This window comes from Poecilia mexicana, unplaced genomic scaffold (assembly GCF_051168715.1).
Source record: "Poecilia mexicana isolate PSO_F unplaced genomic scaffold, ASM5116871v1 scaffold_18, whole genome shotgun sequence".
Lineage (NCBI taxonomy): Eukaryota > Metazoa > Chordata > Actinopteri > Cyprinodontiformes > Poeciliidae > Poecilia > Poecilia mexicana.
This window is the reverse complement of record NW_028263387.1, coordinates 26044798-26071209: the sequence shown is the minus strand read 5'-3', so window position 1 is coordinate 26071209 and position 26412 is coordinate 26044798. Positions and strand designations below refer to the sequence as shown.

General features: G+C 38.7%; 2 protein-coding genes across 2 annotated transcripts; both read right to left on the bottom strand.

Annotated features, from left to right (window-relative positions):
* Positions 1-117: 117 nt before the first annotated feature.
* LOC106926818 (trypsin-like) lies at positions 118-3533 on the bottom strand. The gene is made up of 6 exons (XM_088015213.1): positions 3497-3533; positions 3082-3274; positions 2815-3000; positions 582-643; positions 358-482; positions 118-267 (listed from the first exon to the last, which is right to left on the bottom strand). The coding sequence occupies exons 1-6, from the start codon at positions 3531-3533 to the stop codon at positions 118-120; spliced, it is 753 nt and encodes a 250-aa protein (XP_087871339.1).
* Positions 3534-18112: 14579 nt separating this feature from the next.
* On the bottom strand, positions 18113-24658 carry LOC106926808 (L-amino-acid oxidase-like). Its single transcript, XM_015001942.2, has 8 exons — positions 24572-24658; positions 24294-24334; positions 23513-23727; positions 22779-22891; positions 22409-22610; positions 22270-22338; positions 20928-21064; positions 18113-20293 (listed from the first exon to the last, which is right to left on the bottom strand). The coding sequence occupies exons 2-8, from the start codon at positions 24322-24324 to the stop codon at positions 19504-19506; spliced, it is 1557 nt and encodes a 518-aa protein (XP_014857428.2). The 5' UTR covers positions 24325-24334; positions 24572-24658; the 3' UTR covers positions 18113-19503.
* Between the last annotated feature and the right edge of the window lie 1754 nt (positions 24659-26412).

Genomic DNA, 26412 nt, shown 5'->3' with positions numbered 1-26412 from the left:
ATCAAGGTCAGGTGAGAAAAACAAACTATTTATCCAAATTCTACAAGCTGAAGATACAACTATAAAATTGTATCTGACAGGAATTTTGATGAGGATTTTATTTCATGATAGTTTGTTTTAATTAATCCCAGTTGTTTCTTTGATCCAGGCCTTGTATTCACACACATCCATGATTTTAGCTGGCATCTGACATGCATATTCTCCTGTACATTCAGCAATCACACCATAAATCCTGTCGTCGAATTCCACTCCTGAACCAGAGTCGCCCTGTAGAAATTTTTTTTATCAATATCTTCATTTATATTGTAAAACTTAAAAGTCTAGTAATCACTGTAGAGAGTTATTGAACAAACTTGCATGACATATATCCTTGTCCGGTGCTTCAGTGAGGAATACATGCCCACATGTCGGGTCAAAGTGAGAAACAGCAGCAACTTTCATGTTGACACACTGAAGTTGTGTTGAAATACCAGCATTGGTTACTGTAGAGAAACATGAGAATCATAAACATGTTCTTCACTCCACCTTCTCTGTAGAGAGAAACACAGATTTTACTCTCACAGCTTCAATATTTCTCTCACCTCGCTTATTACAGGGGCTGGTTGTCGTTCCTCCCTCTCCTACCAGCTGAACTATCTGGCCTCTAAAACACAAGAAGAAGAAAATGCAAAACACAAGATAACAATGTAAAACCGTAATTGTTATGAAGAACAATGAAAGCACAGAAAGTAAATCCATTAAGCAGTGTTATGATCAAGTCCACCTAACCCGAGACCAAGACAAGACCAAGACTTTTAGGGTCCGAGACCGAGTCAAGACCAAGACCGAGGGAAGTCGAGACTGAGTCAAGACTAAGACCAGCGGAACGTGCAAGATGGCACAATAATAAAATATGATCAAAATTGCTTCTCAAATTGATCTGAAAGATCTATATTCCCATAAAAACACCTAGATATTAAATATTTAATACATTTTACCAATATTAAATATTCCATCTCTGTGCTACAATCCATGGTGGTCTCGTGCCATCCCTATAAAGATAAAGCCCTGGGAATTTGCCCATATTGCTAATGTCAAAAACCACCAGTGTCTGCACCATTAAACATAGCAATTGAGGCAATGCCTTAATGGTAAATAAGGTTCAACTATGAACACTGGCAGAGGAGCAATAAGCCAGAAGTAACCAAGCATAAGATGCTCATCGTGACTGTTCTCTCCCTCTCTCCTGCTACATGAAGCCAGGTAGTCTGACACCATGGCAGACATTACAGCTGCCACTTTGAACAAAAACATCAAAGAGCAATGTGCGTGCTCTGCATGCTCTTCCATTCTTGTGTTTTAGTTATTTGTTAATTTAAAAACTTAACAAATTTCTTTTTTAATTTTTGTTAATTATGTCAACGTAGATAATTACATAAAATAATGATAGCTACTGCAGTGTACGCAGAGCATTAAAAGAACAAAGAACAGGTGTTCTGTCAGGTCAGATCGTCATACGCTTAGCATGAACTCACGGGTATATCTGTCAGACACATCTTTACCATAAGATTTCATTTAATCAGCAATATAGTATCATGACATAGATCATCATACACTTTGTTATTAACAGTTATGGCATCCTGTATGGTGGCTAAGTAGGTTAATGAGTTTTACATGGGCATGTGTTGTAGCTGACTCCAGCTGCAGCCAGACCCTGCTTTAAATACACTTTGAAACCATGAAAATGCATGTATATCTATATAGTTATCATTGAAAACAATTTAAGGACTTATTTTAATCATAACTTGTTGCGTATGGTGAACTGACAACTCCTCTGACGGTTGGACTTCTTAATGCGCATGCAGGCATGGTACTCACTGCATGTATGCTATTCTGACAGTGTATGTTAATCTGATAGAACAATGACTCTCAGTGACACTCCAGTCCTATCTAATAAGTAAGTAGCCGTGGAGAAGAATCGACTGTTTCTGAATGTCACCTCACTATATTGCAGACTTTTGGACATAGCGTTGTCCTATATATGCGACAAGTCAGTCAACACCTCCGCACAATAATTCAGCGCAGTGAGTGATGTTTTTCCATCACAAATGCTTATGTGTCTCTGTACAGCTAGCTTTGCTAACATCACGTTAACGGATCTTACCTTCTTTGAGCTACTTTTCTAAGTGACGAAAAAAGTTAGACGTTGTCTCCACCGTCTGTGAAAGCGAAGCGATGCTGAGTTAGCTGTGGCCATCGGATTTCTTATGATTTATGCAGCAATATTCTATTACTGACTATTAGACAGACATCTTCTGCCGCTGAGAGGAAACCACTGCGCATGTCTCAGAGCGCCGTGTGCGAGTGAAAGGTGGGGAGGGAGGGGGAGTAATAGAAACATAATGCTTAGATTTTAATCGGTGCGTTTTGCATCCACCGAAAACAAAGATGTTAACAAATAAACTGGACAGTATGCTGTACGTTTAGTGATATTTTCACAATTGCTGTCTCGACTGGTCTTGAAATAAAATGCCGAGTCCTCAGCGCCCAAGACCGAGACAAGACCAAGACCAAATGCGGTCGAGTCCGAGACGAGACCGAGACCATCAAAAAATGGTCTTAAGACCAAGACCAATCTTGAGTACTACAACACAGCCATGAAGGACTTCATTCTCTGACACAAGAGTGTCTGGTCCAACACAACGGAGCTGAACAGGTTCTGGTTCTGCTGGTGCCCTGATTACCTGACCCAGGAGTGCTGAAGCAGAGGCAGCAGGCCTGGAGGAGTGGAGACAGAAACCTTGAAGTCATGTTTTTGATCAGAGACTGACTTACTTCTTAAGGCGATTCTTGCATTTTGGTAGCAGAGCAAGTGGGACGCCTGTTACTGGCCTCCGAAGCTTCAGCAACATGATGTCATGCTGTCGGCCGTGGTCAGTATAAATCACAGGATCGTCTCGGATTACCTGAGTCTCCTGTGTAGCAGTCCGTGGATGAACTTTAGATATTACTACATTAGTCCTGCAGAAAAGGTAAGACAGTAATTAACTCACAGAAAACCTGGTTATTTGCAGAAAAACAGTTTTAATATTTCTTTCCTACCACCCTGGCTCCGACTCCCAGCAGTGAGCTGCAGTCAGGACCCACTCAGCGTGGATCAGAGTTCCTCCACACAGAGTCGATGAAGTTCCCTTTCTGCTCGACAGCCGAACATGATAAGGACGGTCGGTGACATGACAGTCATTACCTCCAATGATTCTCTTCTGCAGAGAAACATCTGAGTTCACTGAAACGCCTGAAGGAGAAAAAGGAGGACTTTACTCAGAAATCAAGAGCAAACATGGCTGCTGGAACAAGAAGGATAAAAAGCATCACAGTTTACATGCAAAGAAGTTTCAGTCTGGAACAGAATCAGAGAGAAGTTTAAGAGTCACAGAGAGCAGCAGCCTCTCTGGAACCAGTGGAAGTGTCTCCAGTGTCTCCAGTGTCTCCAATGTCTCCAGTGTGTCCAACTCACCCAGCCCCAGCAGCAGCAGAACCTTCAGCAAAGCCATTGCTGGTCCAGCTTCCTGTGAATGTCTGCAGTCCAGCAGCAACTTTTAAACTCTGTTCACAACTTCCTGCTGGACAGGAAGCCACCAATCACTGATCTGTCCAATCACAGGACGGACACTGATCTGTCCAATTACAGGACGGACACTGATCAGTCCAATCACAGGACGGACACTGATCTGTCCAATCACAGGACGGACACTGATCTGCACTGTCATCTGCATACAAAGGAACTTTAACAACTCATTGTTCTAAAGAAACATGTAAAATGATTTTTAAAACACATTTAAAAGAAACATGGTAAAATTTTAACTGATGTGATTCTTTTCATAAAAGACACAGATCTTTTTTTATCACCCATGATTCTTTTCTTTTGCTATTTTGTAAATGCACACAGACAACAACAGACCACTGAAAATCCACTGCAAGTCAAAGAAAATGTAGTTTAGTCCAACATGGCAGACAGATGAAAAAGCATGCTGACCAATTCAGGAATATCTGGTCGTCTAGATCTACAATATGCACCATGTCCAGCAAATATTTTGCCTATTTTATTTTGTAACAAGGTTAGGCTTTGTTGTGGTTCTTAAAAAAATATTTTTATTTATATTCAGATGTTTACATGACAGATATTCATTCCAAACTGACCATGATGGACAGAGTGGCTTGATTACCACCGTCTGTCATGATGTGTTGGTTGAAGTTTGGACCCAGATGTAGCAGGCAGGAGATGGAAAAGATCTGTTGTAGATTTAATGAAAATCTGACTTACAACAACAACAACAACAACAACAAAAAACAAGTCCAGGGAATAAAAATAAACCCAAACCAGAGACATGAAGAGACGAAGAGGAAACCAGGGAGGAGGAGCAACAAGACGAACCGACGGGTAACAGTCTGTGATTTGACTAATTAGAGATGTGATTACATATTTATAAGCTAATAGAATAAAAACGTCTGTTTATGTGGCTAAAAGTTAGTTTGGTGTAAAGTGGAGGTAATGTGCTAAAAAAGATCAAGTTAAGGACAAACATAAATACAAAAAATAGAAAAAGAGAACTGATGTTACATTGTGGAAAACAAAAAGACTATTGGAACTAAAATGTCCTTCATAAAAGAAACTATGAATCTCGTCTTTTTATAGACAAGAAATGTTACAAGAAATTCATGAGGAACACTCTGTTATGGACAAAAGGACTCTTTTTGTTTCTCTGTCTATTTTATCTCGTCACATGGCTGCACCCTGACATCACCACAACATTTATCCCTGTTGTAAGACGATGTGTGTGTATCAGACCCCGCTTGGCACAGCACGGCCTGCTGGCTGTTATGGGAGGTAATTTTGCAGTTGAAGGCAGAAAATGAAAAATTGAGACGGAAACAGGTTTCTGCTGCACCTGTTCCAAGTTCTCAGCCTCTTTCTCTTCAATCCACATCTTCTTCCAATGCTGGTGCCCAACAGGTGGAGAGGTTGGAGTTTGCTCCCCTCCAGACTCTGGAGCGATTACGACGCTGCCTCCTACTGGTGGCTTTCTGGTACTGCAGTAAAATTAATTACAACAGATGCCAACTCTCGAAATTAGAAATATACATAAAGACATATCAATTAATTTAAGATCAAAATAGAAAAATAAAATAAAAATAATCATGTAACATAATTTTTTCTTGCACTGATGAGTTTAATGGCAGCTGTGACATCCCTAATGCTGAAGTGTTACTGCGTGACCAATTTATTGAGCATGTTATTGATGGTTCTCTACGCCTTCCCCTATCTATGACTTTGCAGAAATATGACCCAGGTGATATTTTTTTCATTCTTCAACAATATATTTTGCATACAAGTCTAAAAACACCACAGAGACTTTGAAGGCAGAGACGGCGTTGGAACATGGAGCGACGTTTTGAACGGTGAGTTTGGATCAGAGTGGTGAATGTTAATCAAACATTTAAAGCACTAACAGACCCAACCGAAGATTTTACTTTTTTTTATTCCACTTATCTTTGAAACATATTTAACATTGAATGTTTATGAACCGCTGTTTTTTTATCTAGTGAATCCAAAAAGCTGTGCATTGAAAATGTACATATTTATAAATGAACTCTAAAGTAATTTATTAAAATGAATGCATGTGGCTTTATTTTTTTTATTTTAAATATTCACCAGTAATATGCATTATATTCAAGGTTTTTGGCTGTATCTAAATTAAATTTGAAGAATTTTTTTCAAATCAACTGATATTCTTCAAGTTTTTACAATCAGAAGTTACATTTTGTCTGTTTTTATGGATCTTTCACAGTAATTTTTTATTTTATTTTTCATTTACTACTGACAAGCACATATTATATGTTCGCTCTAAATTTGGAGTAAAGCTCATTGCAGGTAGGCATGTTTATGTTTGACTTTCTGTGACCCATATTGAAATACTTTGTTGACTATTCATCACAGATCTGAAGACCCTGTGCCGGTTTTTCTTTGGATTAGTGATTTAGTGTGTTTAGCATTAGCAAGTGTGAACAACAGACTTTGTGAGGAGCCATTGAAAATGTCCTTTCCTTAAATATTATTTCCAAATGCTTCCAACATTTCCAAGTCTAACATGTGAAGTTGCAGAGAGCATGCAGCATGCGGCTCAGGAGACTAAAGCAGAGCTGTGATTTGTTCAGTCGTGGCTCTGAAAACAGATAACTTGTGTTTCTTTTCATGTTTCCTTTGGCCTCAGCTGTGGGAACATGACTGACTCCTCGTCTACCAATGGCTCCTTCCCTCCTTTGGTTGACTCTCCCAGCTTTATGTTTTTTGACATGTGCTTCCACTCCATCTCTGCTGTCTACATTTACTTCGGCTACACCTTTCTCCACATCCTCCTCCTGCTGCCCCTCTCCACCTCAGTTCTCTGCTGGGGTTATCAGCAGGGGAAACAACAACGACGTTCCTCAGCATCGTTCATGAGCCACTTCGACTACTACACCTACATCATGGCCGCCACGGAGCTGATTGGAATATTTGGAGCCGTCCTTCACATTTTCAGCACCGTTCTCCACCTTATGGAGTTGATGTTTTGGGGTATTTGTATTTTTTCGTTTTCCTGGGGCGCACAGATGTTTTTGCCGGTCATGATCTGCCTGGATCGCTACCAGGCCGTAGTTTTTCCCATCACCTACATAAGGCTAAGGCAGAGAGGTGGACTCCGTGTCAGAAACATTTGCACTGCGGTGATTTTTCTGCTGTGCTGTGCAAACATGTTCTCAGTAGAAGCTCTGATCAAACACCCTCAGATCAGCATAGTGCCAGCCTGTGCGTCGCTGCTCTGTGTAGCTACAGTGTGTTTCTGCAGCGTGTCGGTTCTGTGCGTTCTGGTCCGACCGGCGCCCGGGGCGGGGGGTGCTGACAGGGCTCAGGTCGACCCCGTAAAGAGAAAGGCTTTCAGCACTATTGTCATCATTATGGGGGTGCTGCTTTTGAAATTTGCAGGGAATCTGGCTTGCCTAATGGTGAGCTCCTCACTCCAGACCGGTGACAGTCTCCAGTGTGTAATACGAGCTTCACAAACGTTTTTCAACCTGCCCACCTCTTTGGTGTTACCGCTTCTGTTTCTGCACAGAAACGGGAAACTACCAGGATGCAAACACACATCAGAGTCCGGCTGAGGATCACATGACTACGTTCTCTGGCTTGTTGACCAAATGCTAACAGTTACACTGAATAATCTGCAAAACTATCAACTTAAAATGTTTCAGTAGTTTGTAGTATTTATTGCAATAACAGTTAAAGCTACAGTAACATTTGTTTGAACATCAGAGCTAAAAAAACACAACATAAAAATTTAAACTTACCAATCATCAAATAATTTAGTTTTAGTCTTGTATTATATAGTTTTTATCATATTTCAGTCACCTGGAGTCATAATCTAGTTTTCATTGACTTTTTATGCTACATTTAAGCCGATTGTTATTTTAACTTTGTCAGAAATTTGGTTTTCTATGTGGACTCCCCACTAAAATCATGAGTTTTTTGTGTCTAGTGCATCTATTTCTATTTGTCGATATCTAAAAACTTAAAATAGTAAGTAAATGAATAATAACTCTTTAATTATTATTACATGCACTATTATTTTTTTTTACTTTTTCTATATCTAACCATGTTTTATTTAAGATCAGAAAAACTGACCTATGCGTTTAACTTTGTAAAGTAACAAACAGCAAATAAAATATTCTAAACCAGTTTTGGTGTCTTTGTTTCTGTTTTCTGACTAACAGAATAAACTTGACTGTCTAAAGAAGTTTGCTGGTTTCTGACATGATGTTTTTCTCTCCATATTGTTGCCACATGTAGAGATAATAGCACAAACAGTTGGGTTCACCTTAGAGTCTAAATGCAGCATCAGATAATAACTTTAGGTTCACATAAGACAATATAGATGACATAAATTAAATGGATTATCCAACAATTTTGAAAATAAAGTAAAACTTTATTTTTACAGTTTGTTAAAGAAGCAGTTTAGTACCTATTGCATTGCAAAGTTCTGTTCAGTACAGCAATATTTACAAATATAAACACATTCACTGGACACGACTTGAAAAAATAAAATAAAATCCAGTAGTGGAAAATAATGGTAATATGACTTAACCTCCTCCTCTTCTTTAAACATCTGAACTAATAATATTAGTAATTAAAAATAAAATATTCCCCACACTCTGAATTCACAACTAAATAAAATCAACAGAAAACATTTATGAACAATCTAAGTTATGAAAGCTGCTGTCGTCAAATAATTCACAGAAAACAGTAAAAGCATGTTTTTCATTAAACATAAGAATCAGAGACTTCAAAATAAATGAGAAAGTTTTGCAAACGCGTCAGGAATGGATAAAGAGTCGTTAGAGTCATCGCTAAAGGTTGAACTGAACTGTTAATGTTTTTATCTTTTTTAATCTTTTTTCTTTTTCTTTAAAAAATTCTCTTTGTCTTTCTAATTGTTTATTCACTGTCACATGCTGTTTTTATTTTATGTAAAGCATTTGAAATGCCTTGCTGCTGAAATGTGTTATACAAATAAAATTTGATTGATTGATGGAAAACCAAACTTGTTTGAACTGAGTATTTCTATAGTCCTTGTTTTTTGCACCTACTTCTTCACCCCTTGATTCAAACCGATCGTATTTAGTGACTAATCCGCCTGTTTATGGAAACTTTTTGGAAGTTCTCTCTCTTGCAGAAATCTCGTCACTTATGGCCACAAAAACAACACGACAACTTTCCTGCTCTGTGGAGGTACAGCAGAGGGAGAACCAAACTGTTGGGTAAATTAAACCAGCCGACACTAACATAGAAAATGCAGCTAAAGGTTTTATCTATCAGGGGAGACGTTTCAAAGGCAGTGGCAAGAAGGTACCCAATGAACCACAGCCACTGGATGCTGGATATGGCCATGATGGTTTGTAAAGCTCTCTGCTTTGACTGGCCAACCTGCCTCTTTTCTCTGCCTCCATCGGCCGGTCCTGGACGAATCAGAGTCCAAAGAACGGAGACGCTGCAGAAAGATGTGAGAAGAGTGGAAACAGGCAAAAAGCCGAACACAGTAAAGTTGGCGTTGTGAGTGTTTACAGTTCCATAAATGGACGTTGCTGCAAAGCACAGCAGCCAAACACACGAAATGCTGATGTTTCTCAGCCTGAGTCCATAAGAACTCCTCAGGCCCACATAGGTGATGGGGTGAACAACAGCCAGGTACCAGTCTATACAGGTGAGGTTATGGAAGCTTATCTCTCCCCATAGAGTGAGAGTGGTAACACACAGCCCTGCTTTCATCAGAGCCAAGTTTTTAATCTTTTCTCCTGAAAAGTAGCAAACAAACCCAAAGACCCAGATGAGCTCCATGGCAGCCTGGTGGTAGGTGAAGAGGTCAGAGTGGCTGGATGTTGAAAAGGACTGGTGCAGGCGCCATCTTTGATACCCCAGGTAGAGGATGAAGGTGCAGAGAGGGAGGATGAGGATGACCTTAGTGGAAGTCAAAGCAGAGCTGACCAGAACTCCAACTCCTGTGGTGGCACAGTCGACGGCCAGGAGGCTGTGGTTGGAGGCTGATGAGTTCACTGACATAGTTACTGTGTTAAAAGATGATAAGAACCCATGGAGAGGAAGAAAGGACACAATAAGAAATTAACTCAGAAATATCTATCTATCTTGGTAGTTTTGTGTAATTTACGTTTATAAAATGAGCCAGAGTTAATGTGAATCTTAGTAATTCCCTTTTTAAAACACACAAAACTACCAGACATATCACTGACCTTGTGAATAGCGCTGTCTCAGCTGTGCTGCAGGTGTGTGAACAGACGTACCGCTGTCACCTGCCTCTGCCTGTGTGAACACACTGACTTCACGTCACTTGATGCTTTTGCATGTTGCATCACAAAAACATGATTTACTGAGAATAAAATGTACAGATTATTTTCAGCCTTTTCCTCACCAAGTAAATCAGATAATGGTGCAGAGCTCCTTCGGTACGTCAATGTGAATATTTAGTATTCTATGTCTAATACTTTAAACACTGTTGTTGTTTTGCTACTTTTTGACCAATCTTCTAGCTTATGGCAACAAAAGAGCAAAATATCTGACAAAAACACATAAAATTAATTCATCAGATTATAAATGTGTCTTTGAACTGATGAAGTCCACTAATATTTTATATATTTCCTGAAATATAAATGTTATTTTAAGAGCATATTAGTTTTAAATGACTTGCAGACATTGAAAGATGTTTATTCAAACCAAAGTGTTTAGCGCAGAGGGAAAACAGGAGACATGTAAATGCAGCTGGATTATGATTTATATTACATTATTTTAATGGATATGAACTGAGTTTGACCTGCAAATGAACTGAGCTTAAAATAATCAAATGAGACCAAGAACTGAACCCTGAGGGACACCATACAAGAAGGGAGTTTATTGGTTTACAAACATGAAAAAAGTGACTCTGTACAACAAATAAGATTAAATACTTTTTTTACAGATATGCACATAAAAAGATGAAATTATTTACCAAATTGCAAAGAAAATATCAATTAGTTTTTCTAATATTTTCACAGAAAATGATTAAAAGAAACCAAAATCAGATTGAAGTGACTGTTTTAGAGAGAAAGGGTCCTAACTCAGTGATGAATAAGTGAAGTAATGATTCAGAGCAGATCTCATTCAGACTCGGTGTTTACAGATGCTCAGTTTTCCTGCTCGGTGTAGAAACAGTAAAGGCAACACCAGACTTCCCGGCACTGTCAGCCAGGCAGCAGCTGACTGGATCTTACAGCGACTGTCCGCATGTCTGGGATCCGTCAGCAGGCTGGTGAAGAGGACGCCCACAAACCTCAACCACAGCGCCCCCATGATGGCCACGATGGTGTGGAAAGCCCTTCGCTTTGACTGGTCAACACTGGACTTGACCTTGGCTTCCTTCCTCGGCCCGGAATGAATCAGAACGTAAAGAACCGAGACGCTGCAGAAAGAGACGAGAGCCAAGAAGGAAACCAAGACACACGTCTGTATGATGAAGAGGGCAGAACCACGAAGCCACTGATTCTGGATCAACGCCGCGAAGCACAGCAGCCAGACGCATCCGGAGCTGATGTTCCTGATCCCGCCAGAATGTCTCAGACTGCGGTACGTGACGGGATGGACCACCGCCACGAAACGCTCCACGCAAGTGAGGACATGAAACAGAGACTGTCCGGGCGACGTGAAGGAGAACATGGCCTGCGCCACGGTCAGCAGACCTCTGCTGCTCACCAAGGCGCCGCAGCAGTAAAGGCCGCAGGCCAAGATGCTGAGCAGCTCCAGCAGGATCACGTTGTACGTGAAGACGTCAGAGTGGCTCGTCTGGGTCGCCGTGGCAACGCAGCGCTGCTTCCTCCATCGCTGCCAGCCCGAGTGTAAGATGAGGAGGAACAGCGGGATGAAGAAGATGTTGGTGACGGTGAAGCTTGTGAAGATTAGGATTCCAACTCTGGAGTTTACGCAAGAGCTGATCCCTAATTCAGAAGAGTTTGAGCTGTTTGCAGACATTTCCACCAATCTGAGAGCAAAAAGCATAAAAATCACTGTAACATAAACAACTTAGTAAGAAATGACCTCACAAAAAAAAAACATTGAAAGGTTGCAAAGTCTTAAATATATTGAAAGTATAATGAAAAGTGGTGTAAGGAAAATAATTATGTAAACTAACTATAGAAAGCTTGATGTGGCAGCATGAGTTTGGTATTTTCACTAATTTAGGGATAATTTTCTGACTCCAAACCTCCTGAATGTTTATGCAAAGATTTTACAATCAACAATAATCATATTCCAAATGATCGGCAGACATGTTTGATTATTGGAGAAAAACCATTATGACATACGTTTTGCAGCCTCAACCACAGTTTTCAATATATTTATTATTTCTGTGTTGGAAAATGTGAGCAATTAAGTTACACACAATGAACTCACTGCTGAGAAATAACATGTTTCTGTCTGTAATGATCAACATGGAAATGTGAAGCTTTTTTGATCATGTAGAAATAAATATTTTGGTAGTGGTGCTGCTGGTAACAGCTGATCCACTGCCTGTTGCTACGGACCGAAGCTACATGAACCCAGAAAAAAGAGAATAATTAAACTTAATTAAGGAGAGACATCATTGTCGTTTTCAGCACATTTTTGAAAAATACATTTTTCCCTACTAATTATGAAGGAATTATCTGGAGAAAATTATCTTGTTTCCACAAGACAGATAAAGTCATCAAACAAAAAAGATGCAGCGGACGGCAACTGTCAGGTTTAATAATTCAGCTTTGACAGATTAAAACACTGATAATAATTATGTAATAATTAAACTGTACTGACTTTCTCAGCTGTTTCCTTTTGTGGCTCATCTCCTGCAGCAGACCTCCTCTGTATTTAGTCAATACAAAATAGTTGTAGTTTATGTGTGTTTTACTCTGTCCAGGTGACAAATGGCTCCTCGACTCTGACTTTGCATATTGCAAAAATAATTGTGTGGCTAAACTCTATTCTGCAAGCAAATTGGATTTTTGCATCAGTCTTGACTCACAAGCACAGATACATGCAGATTGATCTGATTTGAATGGCAGCAGTTTTTGTTTGCAGGTCATTTCATGTCAGCCTGTTGCATGAAATGATGGATGAGTTTGATCCCAGGAACAAATCCTCTGTGACTGTGAACTTAATCTAAATAAAACAGTAGAAAACATTCAGACCGAATCACTGAAAAAGGTTCTGCTGTGTTAAAGGGACTGAAGGGATAATCAAGTTATTGATGGATTTAATTAGAGCATCAATCAGGTTCCAAAGTGGAAACATTTGATTTGCAAAACAATCAGTTTGCAGGACATTCAAATTTTAGTTTTAGCAAAGATTTAATAAGTATGCAGACTGGGTAAAGTTATAAAGTTAGCCGCAGCTGTTTGAAAATCTGAACCGGGAAAATGTTTGGCGCTGAAAGTTACAGGCTGTGGAAATGACAACTGAGGCAGGAACACGGTGTGTGTTCACCACGACGAACCGCGCCGGTTTGAGCTGAAACCAAAGAGTTATGTCAGGTGTGTGTGTGTGTGTGTGTGTGTGTGTGTGTGTGTGTGTGTGTGTGTATGTGCTTGCTGTTGACATGGACTTTACTGTAGGACTTTGTCCCAGCCAGGCTTCATCACAGCTTCTTTTGTTGATTGTTTGGCTCAAATAAGGCGCAGTGAGAATTAAAATGTCAACATAAACAGGTGACCGTACTGCATTTGTGCAGATTATTAATGATGCTCCAGTCCTGATGCATCTCTGTTCTCTGTCAGAATTCAAACTTTTTGTTATTTGAATGTTTTCTTTGTTGTTGCTTGGAGCTTAAACAGCTGATGCTAGTTGATCATTTCTGTGTGTCAAATATATTCTGTTTTTCACATCTTTAATGTACTTTTTAAATTTTTGACTGTATGAAAAGTGTATCACAGATGAAAATAAAATTGATAAAACAAATATTTAATATCTGCTGAGCGATATGTCCAACATGACAATATGTTATGTTTGCTTAATATCTTTATTAGCCTTGCTGAAATATGATGGCACAATCTTACATTTTATTACATCTTTAAGTGTCTAATTAGTTTTGGATACACAGAAAAAAGTGCTTTTTACATTCTTATCCATGTGATTCATATTTAAATTAGTTTGTTACTGAAATGTTTTTTATTTCTGTCAAATTGATTATTTTCACTGCCCTGAAGACGATGTGTTTATTTTCTGCTTTTATAACTAAATAAATTTAAATTAACAAACTAAGTATTGAATTTGTGTAAGTTATGTTTTATTTGTTTTGCAGAACTGAAAAGTGCCTCCAGCTGACATCCCTGTTTTTAACTGATTGGTTAAAGGAGATATATTCTATTTATCATCTCTGTGGTTATATTCAAAGTTCACTAAATGAAAAGCCAATAAAGTTGCTTTGCATATTTCCACAACAAAGACTATTACTCATTTTGAAAGACCTCAAAGTTTGACATGATTTAAGGTTAATGTCAAACTTTGTTCTGGTTTTTCCCAATGGACACAGACTCTGCACTCATAGCAGCATTTAACACAGAACTGAAAGTGAAGGCGCTTCACACACACACACACACACACACACACACACACACACACACACACACACACACACACACACACACACACGCGCACACACCTACACACACACCCCTACAGCACACACACACACACACACACACACACACACACACACACACACACACACCCACCTACACACACACCCCCCCCCCCACACACACACACACACACACACACACACCCCCACACACACACACACATACACACACACACACACAAACACACACACACACACACACACACACACACACACACACGCGCACACACCTACACACACACACACACCCCCACACACACACACACACACACACCCCCACACACACACACACACACACACACACACACACACACACACACACACACACACACACACACACATCATGCTGCTTTTTCTTATTGTACATTTCTTATCAAAATGATAATAATAAAGCCTAATATGTCAACAAATGGATCTGAATAATGACAAAATAATCTAAAACTTTAGTTTAGGTCACCACCTGCTAAATCACATGAATGTAAAATTATAGCAAATAATTCAAATTAAGGACGGTTACAAGTTTAAATTGAAAAAATCACAAACATTAATCTGAGGAATAAACTTTCTATTTCCAGCTGTATAATATTGTCCTGCTGAACTGATTAAATGTGCCGTCTGTATGGAAGGCATTTAGTGTCTAATTTTCATTGAAAAACAATTAAAATGTACTGAAAAATAACTTCAAACATAAATCAGGATCTCTTGACAAACAAATGCAAATAGATAAATGTATTTTAGAAACTGACCAGGCTGCCTCCAGCCTCCGTTTATGACTCATTTGAATTGTGTTGGAGAAATACATTAACAATGAACAGCCTCATTGTGAAAAATATTTCAGTAATTCACAATGTAAGCAGCAGAAAAATCATTTTATTGCACTTTAATACGTAACTAGAAGCTCTGATAATAACATAAGTTGAAAGGATTTTCTTTTTTTAATGCAATCTGAAATGAGGTTAAAGTTTGCCATTTGTATTCTGATAAATGTCTCTTTGCTTTGACAGCAGGATTTGTATTCATGCAAAAACATTTCTGTCTTTGTGTCGGTGCTGGTGAGAAGCAGCTACATCTGCAGCTGCACGAGACACAAGGTGGGTTCCTGCTTACACTTCATTCACTTTTAAATATGACTGTAATCCTGAATGCAGGTTAGACAACGTGGGTTTTATTTTGGTGCAGCTTCAGCAGCCGTTACACTGCATGATGGGATGCGGCGCCACTATTGTTGGTTTACAGTCCACCATTTATAACATTGATCTAGTTTCTGAGGGTTAAAATAACCTTTATCTCCACTACAGTCATTATGTGAAATTAAAAACTAGAAAAGTCTCATTTTGCTTAGTTAAAAATGTAACAATGTTTCTTTACAACCTTGTAAAGTATTTTATAGAACCTATCACCTGTTTTTCACAGGAGAAATACAGGAAATAAAAATTTACTAAAAACTTCAGGAGAGACAGAAATAAATCAGGAAACAGAATCCAGTGAAATTGTCCAAGCTGTTTGTCCAGTTCTGTAGAAATAAAGTGCAGCTTCGTCACATCCTCACTTTCATGAGAAAAATATATTCTATGTAATAATATAACACACAAGGGGCAGACATTTTAGAAAAACATTTTATTTATATATTATCTCAACTAACATGTTAATATTTCCTTTATCCTTCTTAGAAAGTGTTTATTATGGCAACATTTCTCACTGTTGCTAAAATGTTTTTTTTCCATGTTTCCACTTTTGTCCATTCATGTTTTGTGATGAGATAGAAATCTCTGTTGTTGGAAGGCCTCACTGCCATCACCCTAATCTGATCTCCCTCCAAACGTTGCGTCTCTTCCTGCTGTTCAAAGTGAAACCTGGTCAAATCAAACGATGACTTCAGCTCTCAGTGGATTCATAGTTATATTCTGCCATCTCTCATACTTTTCCTGTTTTCTGTTTTAAGCTCACAGACTTGAAAACCAAAATGTCCAGCAACGCGTCGGGCGGATACTTCAACATGATGTACAGCTGTGACTCTTATAAAAGTGCAGAGTTATTCTCCGTGGCCTTCATGGTCATCCGGTTCCTGTGTGCTGTTCCGGTCTCCATCTTCGTCCTCTGCTTGGGTTTCCGGCGGCGGCGCGCCACTAAAACCAGCCACTCTGATCTCTTCATCTACAACTCTGCCGCCTTGCAGCTCGTTTTTGGATTTGCAGCCATTTTTTACCTCACTGGCCTCTACGCTCACATCGCTAACGTTTCACTTTTGGGGGTTTATGCAGCCAGCATTGCTTTTCCTGGAGAAATAGTTCTTCACATCCTGACATGCGTGGATCGCTACCTGGCCGTTGTTCACCCCATCACCTACAGGGGGCTGACTCAGTCCACTGGGATCAGGATCAGGAACATCAGCATCGTCTGTGCTTGGCTGATCAGTTTCGGATGGGTTGGGCTTGTAGCTCTCTTTCACCCTGAGATGCCTTATGCTGCATATTTCTGCTTGTTTGCTGTCTCAATAACAAGCATTTCTTTCTGCAGCGTCTCGGTTCTTTATGTTCTGATTGATCCAGGTCCGGGTAAAAAAGAGAAGGCAGACAAAGCCAAGAGGAAAGCTTTCCAGACCATCATGGCCATCCTTGCAGCTCTCCTCGTGTATTTTGTGGCCAGCATTGTTGTTGTTGCTGTGAAAAAATTAAATCTGCTCAGGGATGAGAATGCATGTCTGATTCTGACGTCTGCACAGTGGTTTGGTATTCCATGCAACGTCGCTTTACCTCTGTTGTTTCTGCGCAAAGCAAAGAAGTTTTAGTCCCAACCTGCTAATCAGCAACTAACTTAGCAAAGCATTTGCTGAATGACTTTAAAGTAAAAAAAAATCTAAACTTTTACTTGTTTCCAGTTGAAATGTTGGGGCATGACCTAAACTAGTGCATTCATGCCAGTGAAGTTATTTTTAATAATCTTTTGTAAAACGTCCTCTGTCACAGTCGGTAAATCAGAAAATATATTTCGATGAGACTCACTTTTCAGAATAAAAGTACAGTTTTAAAAACATCTAAATAGGCATTTAGCATATTTCCTGTGTGAACTTTTTCAGTTGTTTGAAATCCTAATATAATAATAAATGTGTTTCTGTCAGATGTAAGCAGAAAATAATCATAATTTAGAGAAATAAGTGTGAAAACATCAGTGTGAATAATTAGTGTTGCTCCTAGTTCTATTATATTTGACTCTTTGTGTGATAGAAAACATTTTATCATGTTTTCTAAAAATAGAAAACATTTTACATACTTTCCACAAAGCTGTAAACACTGTTTGCTTGCGTTTAAATGCTCAGGAGTGTTAGCTGCAGAGCTAACGGCTCGACGAGATCAACTCTGCTGATCACATCCTCAGATTTTTATTTTTGTATCAAATATAACCTGTTTTATAACTACGGTTGAACTGTTATGTATTTAAACCTGTTGCTTCTTTCTTAATCTGTATTTCTGCTCATAAATTGGCTTGTTTTAGTTTTTCTGATGATAAATAAATAATAATGGATTTATATTACATACATTTTTACATATTATTTCTCAGTTTTGATCCTCTGGACTTTGTGTTGTATAGATAAAAAACATCTTATTAAAACAATTTTCTTTTCATTTTCATTTTTAACCCTTTCACTTCATCCCTTCCCTGCTTTCTCTCGATAGTTGCTGCTGTTTGCATTTATTCTATAGAACATTTTTTTATTTTTAATTCAAGAAAACATGACAGAGTTTTTTCTCTTATATTTTTCAGATTTAGAAATCTCTGGTCATTTTTTTATTATTTATTTTGAATATTTACATGATGCCTCACTTCCCTCCTGGCACAAAGTAAAAATATTTCACAACTTAAGGAAACAATAGAAGACAGTAACCAAAGACAGTAGCTGAGATTTAAACTTCTGTTTCAGAGCAACACAGAAATCATTTTGGTGCTTTGTCTGTAAATTCAACACATAAAGAAAATAAAAAATTTACATTTTTATACAGTCAATTGTATTCAATGCAAAAGTTTTGGTCAATGCAACAAGCGACGCTTTGAAATCCAAATTTTAAGTAGCAACATTTAAGAAGAAACTCCATGTAAACAGTAACTTAACTCCCACATCAGAAAGAAAACGTCACCTGCAGAGCAGATATTAAACTTTAGCTACAACTTAACACGACTGAGAGCAAATGGACAGGATAATGGCAGCTTTTCCCCCAGTATAAAATAAATTCCCCATTTATGTTTAATAAATACAGACTCGTTAATATCACCAAAAAAGAACAATACATCTTGCAGAAGAGCATTTATTTCTACTGGCTGTTCTTGTAATCCTGCAATGTTTAAAAGTCTTTATAGTTTAAAACATTTCATGCATTTAATGTAGAAGTAAAACAAACATTTATAGTTTCCTCATAGTATCATGAACAAACCTTTGAGTTTTACTTCAGTTTTGGATGCAACTGTAAACAAAAGTCATCTTGTTGTGTAACATTACATTCATCAGAGTCAAATAAAACATTTCTGAAAAACTATAAAATCCAGTTACAGGTAAGACTCATATCAACGTCACTTTTCCTTTGCATACAGTTTGATTCCTAAATCTGATTCCTAAATCTGATTCCTAAATCTGATTCCTAAATCTGATTCCTAAATCTGATTCCTAAATCTGATTTCTAAATCTGATTCCTAAATCTGATCTACAACAGATTTAGAAAAACATCTCCAACATTTCGTGTTTTGTTCATGGAGAAATCCGGACTGAGCTTCTGTTGCTATTTTGACCAACTTTATTGCATGATTTATTTATTTTAACTAGGATTGAAATGCATTCATTTGTATTTTAATATATACAATTGGCTTAATTTGGTCATATTTCTGCACATGAATCAGATCTGATTCTAAGAGCCTCTGAAATATTTGTTGTGAACTGGGACTTTAAAATGAACTGAACTCAGACTGTATGAAGTAAAGGAATAAAATGAGGTGGACGACAATCAAACGGGCCAAATGTATCGTTGGAAATTGTGATTTTTTTCAAATTAAACGAAATTAGTGTCAAATGTTAGTGCAGCAAAAAAAAAAAAAAGTGTGTGCTATTATTTTAAAGTTTATGAAAATGTTTCCAGAGGGCATCCAAGGTCAACCTCACCCCCACATTTACAAAATTAAACAAGTTTTATGTAAATCAACTGTGGTGCAAATGTACTACCTGCACACATTTGACATCAGTTTTGTTAAATGTGAAGAAGGTTGAACGTCACTTTGTCTCAGACTCGGTTTCTTACAGTTCGGTTTTGCGGGAATCTTTGTGCGCGGCGTCATTAATATTCTGAGCTGCCCTGATCGCAGATTTCATGGACGTTTCAATCCACGCGTGAGGAAAAGCCATGTGTTCTCCTGCAAAGTGAATGTGTCCTTCATGCCTGAAGAGCTCTGCAGAATACTCGATGTGTTGGTACGGCGCGAACAGAGCGAACGCGCCCAGGCTGTACGGATCCAGTTCCCACTTCTTCACGATCACGCCGGTGCAGAGGCCCCGGACGTGATCGCCGTGGATGTGCGTCAGGTCCCTGAGGGCCATTTCCTTCAGCTCCTCATCACTGGCTCCCTGGAAGAGCCGTGAGTCGTCGCCCCAGGTGTAGGAGGCCAGCAGGACGCCGATGCTGTCGTTTCCTGGGAAACTGTGGCTGGGGTAGTAGATGAAGCGAGTGGGTCTGTCTGTGATGCTCTTCCCTCCGATGATGCCGTCGCTCTTCCAGAACTTTTCCTTAAAAGTGAGGATGATTTTGGTGGAGCTTTCGTAGTGAACGGCGCGCATGGCCTCCATCTTTCTGGTGGAGAGCGGCGGATCAAACTCTATGAAGAGGGCAGCTTTGGCCGTCGTGGTGACCAGCACAGCGTCGGCCTGCAGACTTTCTAAAGACGGGTCGTTTTCCCTCTGATACCAGACGGTCACGCCCTTATGGGTCCGCTGGATCCGCCTGACCCGGGAGTCCAGAAGGATGGGACCGTCCAGGACCGTCAGGAAGGCTTTAGCCAGGAGATCCGTCCCTCCAGTTATTTCATCATACCTTCAGACAAAACGGGTCAAAATGAGCTCATCTCTTTATCATTTTGTTATATGTGTTGCTTTGATATATTGATATAAAAAACTAAAATAAGTCAGAAAACAGAAAAGCCTAGAGAAGAATAAAAATCAAGTAAAAGCTGAACATAAAAATATAAAATGAAAAAAAACATTTGAATAAAATAAACTAAGAATAAAATAAAAACAAGTGTAGAAAAAATTACTGGTTATCATATTTGTGATCATTTGGGAATCATAAACTGAAGCATTGGAGCATTTATTAATGTCTAAATCTGAAGTTGTGTTTTTATTTAATGTAACTATGAAACGTATCAAAATGCATCATTTTATACCTGAAATATGAAATCACCGAAAGGGGTGAAAGAAAATAGACAAAAACACAATAAAACAAAAAAGCAACAAATAATTTACACTAAAGCAGAATCAGAAAACGGTACTTAAAGCAAAACAACTCGCACAGAAATAGTTTTTATTTAATTTAATATCTAAGTTTTTTGGTTTCTCACTGTCTGTCTTTAACTTGAATAGTTTTGCATCAATCCCACAGATAAACCCATTTGGAGACAAAGCTTCTCCCAGCTGGCTGTGCTGGTTTAGAGAAATGAAAATGTTCTTACGTGGTGGTGTCGCTGACGTCGTTCTCGATGTAGATCATCTCAGTCAAAGCCAGATGCATGAGGCTGTTCTCGTTCAGCAGATCCCCGATCATCCTCACTGCCTCTGCGCTCAGACCGCCTTCAGTCAGCAAATATTCCTGCAGAAAACAGAAACAAACTGATAAAACTGCTGAGTTTCAGCTGGTTAGCTTCACTTCCTGCAAGTTATTGATCTCATCACTTTTTACAATAACAATTATTTGACTTCCCCCGGTTTGCTTGTCCACTTCCTAATCTGTTTTATTTCTGAGTCTGTGGCATGTCCTGTTTGATCAGGTCTAAGTTAAAGTTCAAGCTAAAATGTTCAAATTCTCAAATGATAGTTTGTGAGATATACCTTTCCAAAAGGCCAGACTTTGTTATTTTTGTGATTTCATGTCTTTGTAATCAGGTATCAAACTGGACTTTAAACTCATTAAAAATAATTTTCAAAGCAGAATATGCTCAAGTTAATGATTGTTTGGTCCAGACTCTAACATTTGCTGTAAATCCATTAAACCAGTCAGAATATTACAACAGGTAATAGTATAACAGACTTTTAATGTCTTATCATAAACTCTGAAGTTGTGAAAGGAAAATAAAATCAGAAAAATGAGCGATGAGAATCTGACGTAGAAACGGAGACTGATTTGGAAAAACGGACGACTGAGGACCTCTGGCGTTTATTACAAGAATTACAACGACATTACTCCATTTTACATCCATTCCTCCATTTTCTTGTTTGAAGCTCTTTGTAACATGTATTATTTATTAAAATGAAAAGTACAATCTAAGTTTTTCACTTCCAGAGGTTAGCTTTAAGCTTTATTATGTGAATAAAACAAAATCTGTAGACTAAAAATATGCAACTTAGCACATTTTTAATATTTAATGAGCCATTTACTTTTACAGCAAAGATAAAAATGTTTTGCTGCCTTAGTGAGTTTCCTTAAGTCTCAGCTGTGCCAGCAAAATGTAATAAATGTAACATGAAGTTCAGAAGTTTGACCTATTTTGCTCATTTACCAAATGTTGTGGAGTTTCTCTCCCTGTTTGGACGTTTTATATGTTGAGTAATTTCTACTATAAAATCTATAAAATGCTTTGATTTATTCTTCAGTTGTTTCCTGCTTTCTTGAGTTTATATTTGTTTTTTATTTAGGAGGAAGAAATGCATCTGTTTGAGCTGCTCTTCCTTCATGGAGCCTCGTTTATAACATTTTAATGACTTTCTGTGAGTTTTGCTGAGAAAACGTAACTCAAGCCTGTTTCTGTGGCTTCGTTGGGTTTCTGATCTCAGATTGTGATGTCAGCAGTGGTTCACCTTTACAGAGTAATGGTCGTATTTCTTGAGCATTGCTCTGCAGCCGTGAGCCTTGACCTCTTCTTTGACCTGCAGAAACAAAACGTCAGTAACAAAGAGCAGTGCTGTTTGAGTTTCAGTCGATGTTTCCTGTTCGTACCTTTCGCAGAGCCATCTCCAGCAGCTTTAGCGGCGCGATGTGGCGTTCTCGTTTCGGCAGGTTGTACTTCAGAACGTCGGGGTCTTGCATCACGGCGAAGGTTTTCGGCCGCAGGCCGTGAACGTAGTAGAAGGTGTTCGTGTCGACCATGTGAAATTTATTCATCTTCAAACCAAATTCTTCGATTAAGAAGCGGACGATGCTGTTGACAGATATGTTGATGAGTTTTTGTCTGAACTGTTTTATGTTTCACATCAATAGAGATCGACATCATTTCATTTTTCAGTTTTAATGAAACAACTTGTCAGTTTTCTTCACTTCTTTAGGATTTGAGGTTTCTAACCTCACGTTGGTTTTAATCTGGACTTACTAGTGATAACTGGGGATCCTCATGGCTCCCAGGTCGGCGTACCAGCCCTCGTTTTCATTCCTGTGGGTTTGCACTCGGCCTCCAATACGACCACTGGCCTCCACTATGGTCACCTTTTCCAAACATCAACCAATCAGTAACAGGGTCAGGGGTCACCAAATAGCCAGGACTGTCTTACTTTGTATAAGTATTGATTCTTAAGAGGTAATAGAAATAGATAACACAGTAAAATCACTGGCATAGACAACAGAGATACGGTTTATTGGAGTCATTTGTCTTAGTAACTGATTGGTGCTTTTAAAATTTTGAGTTTTGTTTGACAGAAAAATTGGCAAAATCTACAAAAACTAAACCACAAATTGACGGGGTTTCATTCAAACCAGTTCAAGCACATTAGAGTTTTAAGAGCTTGAAGTTAAACTTTAAACAGTTTTAGTAGTGATGGTTTCTTCAGGTTTCTTGACGACTCGTGCTTAAATCAGAGGAATATAAATAAACCCTGGTGATTCCTCATAATCCAGGACATAAAATACTAAATCAGAAGGCAGCTGGATACTTTTTATTAACTGTAGTTACAGTAATCACACCAAGGGGCCATTTAAGCTTCCAGCTTAAACACAATGATAAGGATCAGATTGTGTTTAAGCTACAATGACAAACATGTGAGATATTTATTATCTGCCATCTAACAAAAACACCTGAAAAAACTTCAAATCGACGTTTGCCTGTCTGACCTGATGTCCTGCTTTCTGCAGCAGCTTGGCGGCCGTCAGTCCAGCCATGCCGGCTCCGACGATCACGACATGATGAGGCGTTTTGATGGCGGGGAGGCCGTGGGTCATCGTGTGCATCAGGTCGCTGTAGTCGGTGTCGTTCAGGCATCTGGCCAGGTCTTCCTTCACGCTGACCGCAGCGGCGGGTCTGCACACGCTGAGCAGCAGCAGAGGACCTGCAGACACAGAAACAAACATTTTAAGCTTTATTTTACAATGTATGCACAGGAAACTGGTGGAAAGGGACAAATCCAGGCATTTTAAAGCAATTTTATGTTGTTCATTTAAAAATTCAAGCAAAAACTCAAATTGCATTTAGTGCATGTATTTTTTTATTTCAGAAAAAAACCCCAGATTATTCAAAGTCATTTCTATAAACTTTCAGGGACAAGTTTCTCTAAATACAGGTTGAATATTCAGAAATAAGTAATATTTAATAAATTAGAATATATGTCCATTTCAGATTAAAGGACTTTCTGAAGTTGGACCAGGTTTTTATTCAGGTTTCCATTTCTGTATAAAATGATTTTTATTGGTGGGATGAAACACCCAGAATGTAAATGTCATGTTTTCATTAACTGTAATCATCATAATTAACAGGAATAAAGGATTTTGCAGAGCAATACAATAAATCGACTTTTCAATAACAGATTTATTGACTGTGTCTAAACTATAAATATACAGAAAACAACAGATCTGGGATTTTAACTCCCAACTTTCAGAAAAGTTATGAAATACTTACATAAGACCCAGAGCAGCACATGATGCCCCATCTTAAATATTCTATAGTAAACATTGAGAAAAAAGAGGAAAACAGTGAGCAGGTGAAGCAGGAAACACAAAGCAGTGTAAACATGTTTAGCATTTTTCTGGTCATGTTTAGTTACATTTTAAGAGAATAAATCCAGTAAAATGACGTCTAAGATGAGTTTGATGTCTGTTTATCTCTGGTTATCCATCTGCGGCTCATATTTCTTCTCTCATTTCACTTTTATAAGAGGATAAATGAAATAAACTCACCTGAAGAGGAGCTCATCTGCTGCAGCAGGAATGCTGCTCCCCGATGGAGACGCCGTCTCTTTTCTATCGCTCCCTCCCCTCAGACCCTCCCAGATGGGACGACCTTGGTTTGATGTTTGGTTTCACTTTTCATCAAGTCATGCAACCAGTTGATCAACTGCTTAGGTCTCATGATCAACCAGTAAAAGCTCTTTAATGCAGCAACGGCTTTTTAGCATGTGCCAACTTTCCTCATATTTAATAGCTGATGATGGTTCAACAAAACCACCAGAGGTTAAATACTGAAAACTTCACATCAGTGCGATGCAGCTCTCTGAATATAGGAAGTTTCTCCAACACATCATTCAATCAGCTGACGCAGTGAAATCTGCCTGATGACGAGTGGAAACAAGGAAACGTTCCAAAGATTAATTTTTAATCTTTTATATGGTAACCAAACATTTTCTTGTCACATGCCTGAAGTGATTTCTGCCAGCAGGAGTTCTGCCTGGAGGGAGGAAAAATGAGAAGTAAGAAAAATACTTTCGATTTCAGAAAAACCACTTGACTCTGCTGTTTAGTAAACTGTAATGTTTTGGGATTTCTCAAGTTGACGATGACCGTTTCCCAATCGTCAAAGTCCCACTTGAAACACCAAAGAAGGAGTAAAAACAAAAATATGTTACACTTGTGTGAGGAATCTGATAATACTTCCAAAGAATGTCTAATAGATGAACTTCACAGCTTTAGCATCAAATGAAGAGCTTTGCATTAAAGTCATAAGCTAAAGTTTTACGATAAAGAGCATAGTCCTAGTCAAATCCCAAATCATGTTTTTTTTGCAGATAAGCTGTAAAAATTGGGCTGGTGTTGGTCAGAGGGCCTGGAGGCGCCGCTGCAACCAGCCTCACCTCCATCAGGGCAGCTGTGCTACTGTCCAGTAGCTGTCCACCATCAGTGTGTGAATGACTGAATGACTGAATGAGTGAATAACTGAATGGCTGAATGAGTGAATGACTGAATGAGTGAATGAGTGAATGAGTGAATGAGTGAATGAGTGAATGAGTGAATGAGTGGATGACTGAGTGTAGTGTGAAGCTCTTTGGGGCCCTCTGGACTTGATAAAACGCTCAAAAAAGTAACCGATGCTTCTTCAGGAATTTAGAAAAGTTTCCAGATTTGTCACATTTTTAGGGAAACAAGGCAACAGAGGAGCCTGTTGGTCTGGGAGTGAAGTTAGTTTCACTTTCCATCTCCAACCAGGAATAGATGAATTATTCATGTACTTTAAATATACTTTCTGGATTCAGATAGTAAGTCAAAGTTTTTCTCTCTTCATCACCAGGAAGTTGGATTCTGCAGTGATTCAAATATTTGACTCAACAGGCCAAAGTTTTTCTATCCTTGTATTTTCCTCCTCTTCTCTGTGGCGTTCCACAGGGCTTCATTTTAATTCTCATTAGTTTTTATTTATTCCCAGTTGGTTCCAGTCTCTGGATATGAGGCTGTTTTTGCAGACCAGTCTAACTTCAGCCCTAAGTGGTCAGTGTCACAACCTGCATGGCCTAAAGTTTGTATTAATACTTGAAAATGATTTGTTCAGTCATATATATGTGTTCTTAGCTTCACCCACCAGCCTCCCAGTGTTTTGCTTTCTTTATTTCTGCACCAACCTGTTTTCTGAGGAACGTTCCTCAAAATGAAGTAGGACAGGTTTGACCAACATATTTCTTCACATCTGTTGACAGCTTGACCTTCTCACAGCTGCTAGTTGTTCTGTATGTTTGAGCCATTAAATAAACCAATTATTTAAAAGGACGAGGCTGATTAGAAGTAACTCATTCAACCTGCATGTGGAAAAT

What these genes read in the sequence shown, in the direction of transcription:
- LOC106926818 (XM_088015213.1), bottom strand. Translation starts at nt 3,533, where the DNA reads ATGGCTTTGCTGAAGGTTCTGCTGCTGCTGGGGCTGG. An exon ending in TGGGAGTCGGAGCCAGGGTG is followed by an intron (nt 3,001 to 3,081) that starts GTAGGAAAGAAA and finishes CCTTTTCTGCAG; the next exon opens with GACTAATGTAGTAATATCTA. An exon ending in TGCAAGAATCGCCTTAAGAA is followed by an intron (nt 644 to 2,814) that starts GTAAGTCAGTCT and finishes CTTGTGTTTTAG; the next exon opens with AGGCCAGATAGTTCAGCTGG.
- LOC106926808 (XM_015001942.2), bottom strand. Translation starts at nt 24,324, where the DNA reads ATGGGGCATCATGTGCTGCTCTGGGTCTTAT. An exon ending in AGGATCCCCAGTTATCACTA is followed by an intron (nt 22,611 to 22,778) that starts GTAAGTCCAGAT and finishes ATCTGTCAACAG; the next exon opens with CATCGTCCGCTTCTTAATCG. An exon ending in ACGACCATTACTCTGTAAAG is followed by an intron (nt 21,065 to 22,269) that starts GTGAACCACTGC and finishes TGTTTTCTGCAG; the next exon opens with GAATATTTGCTGACTGAAGG.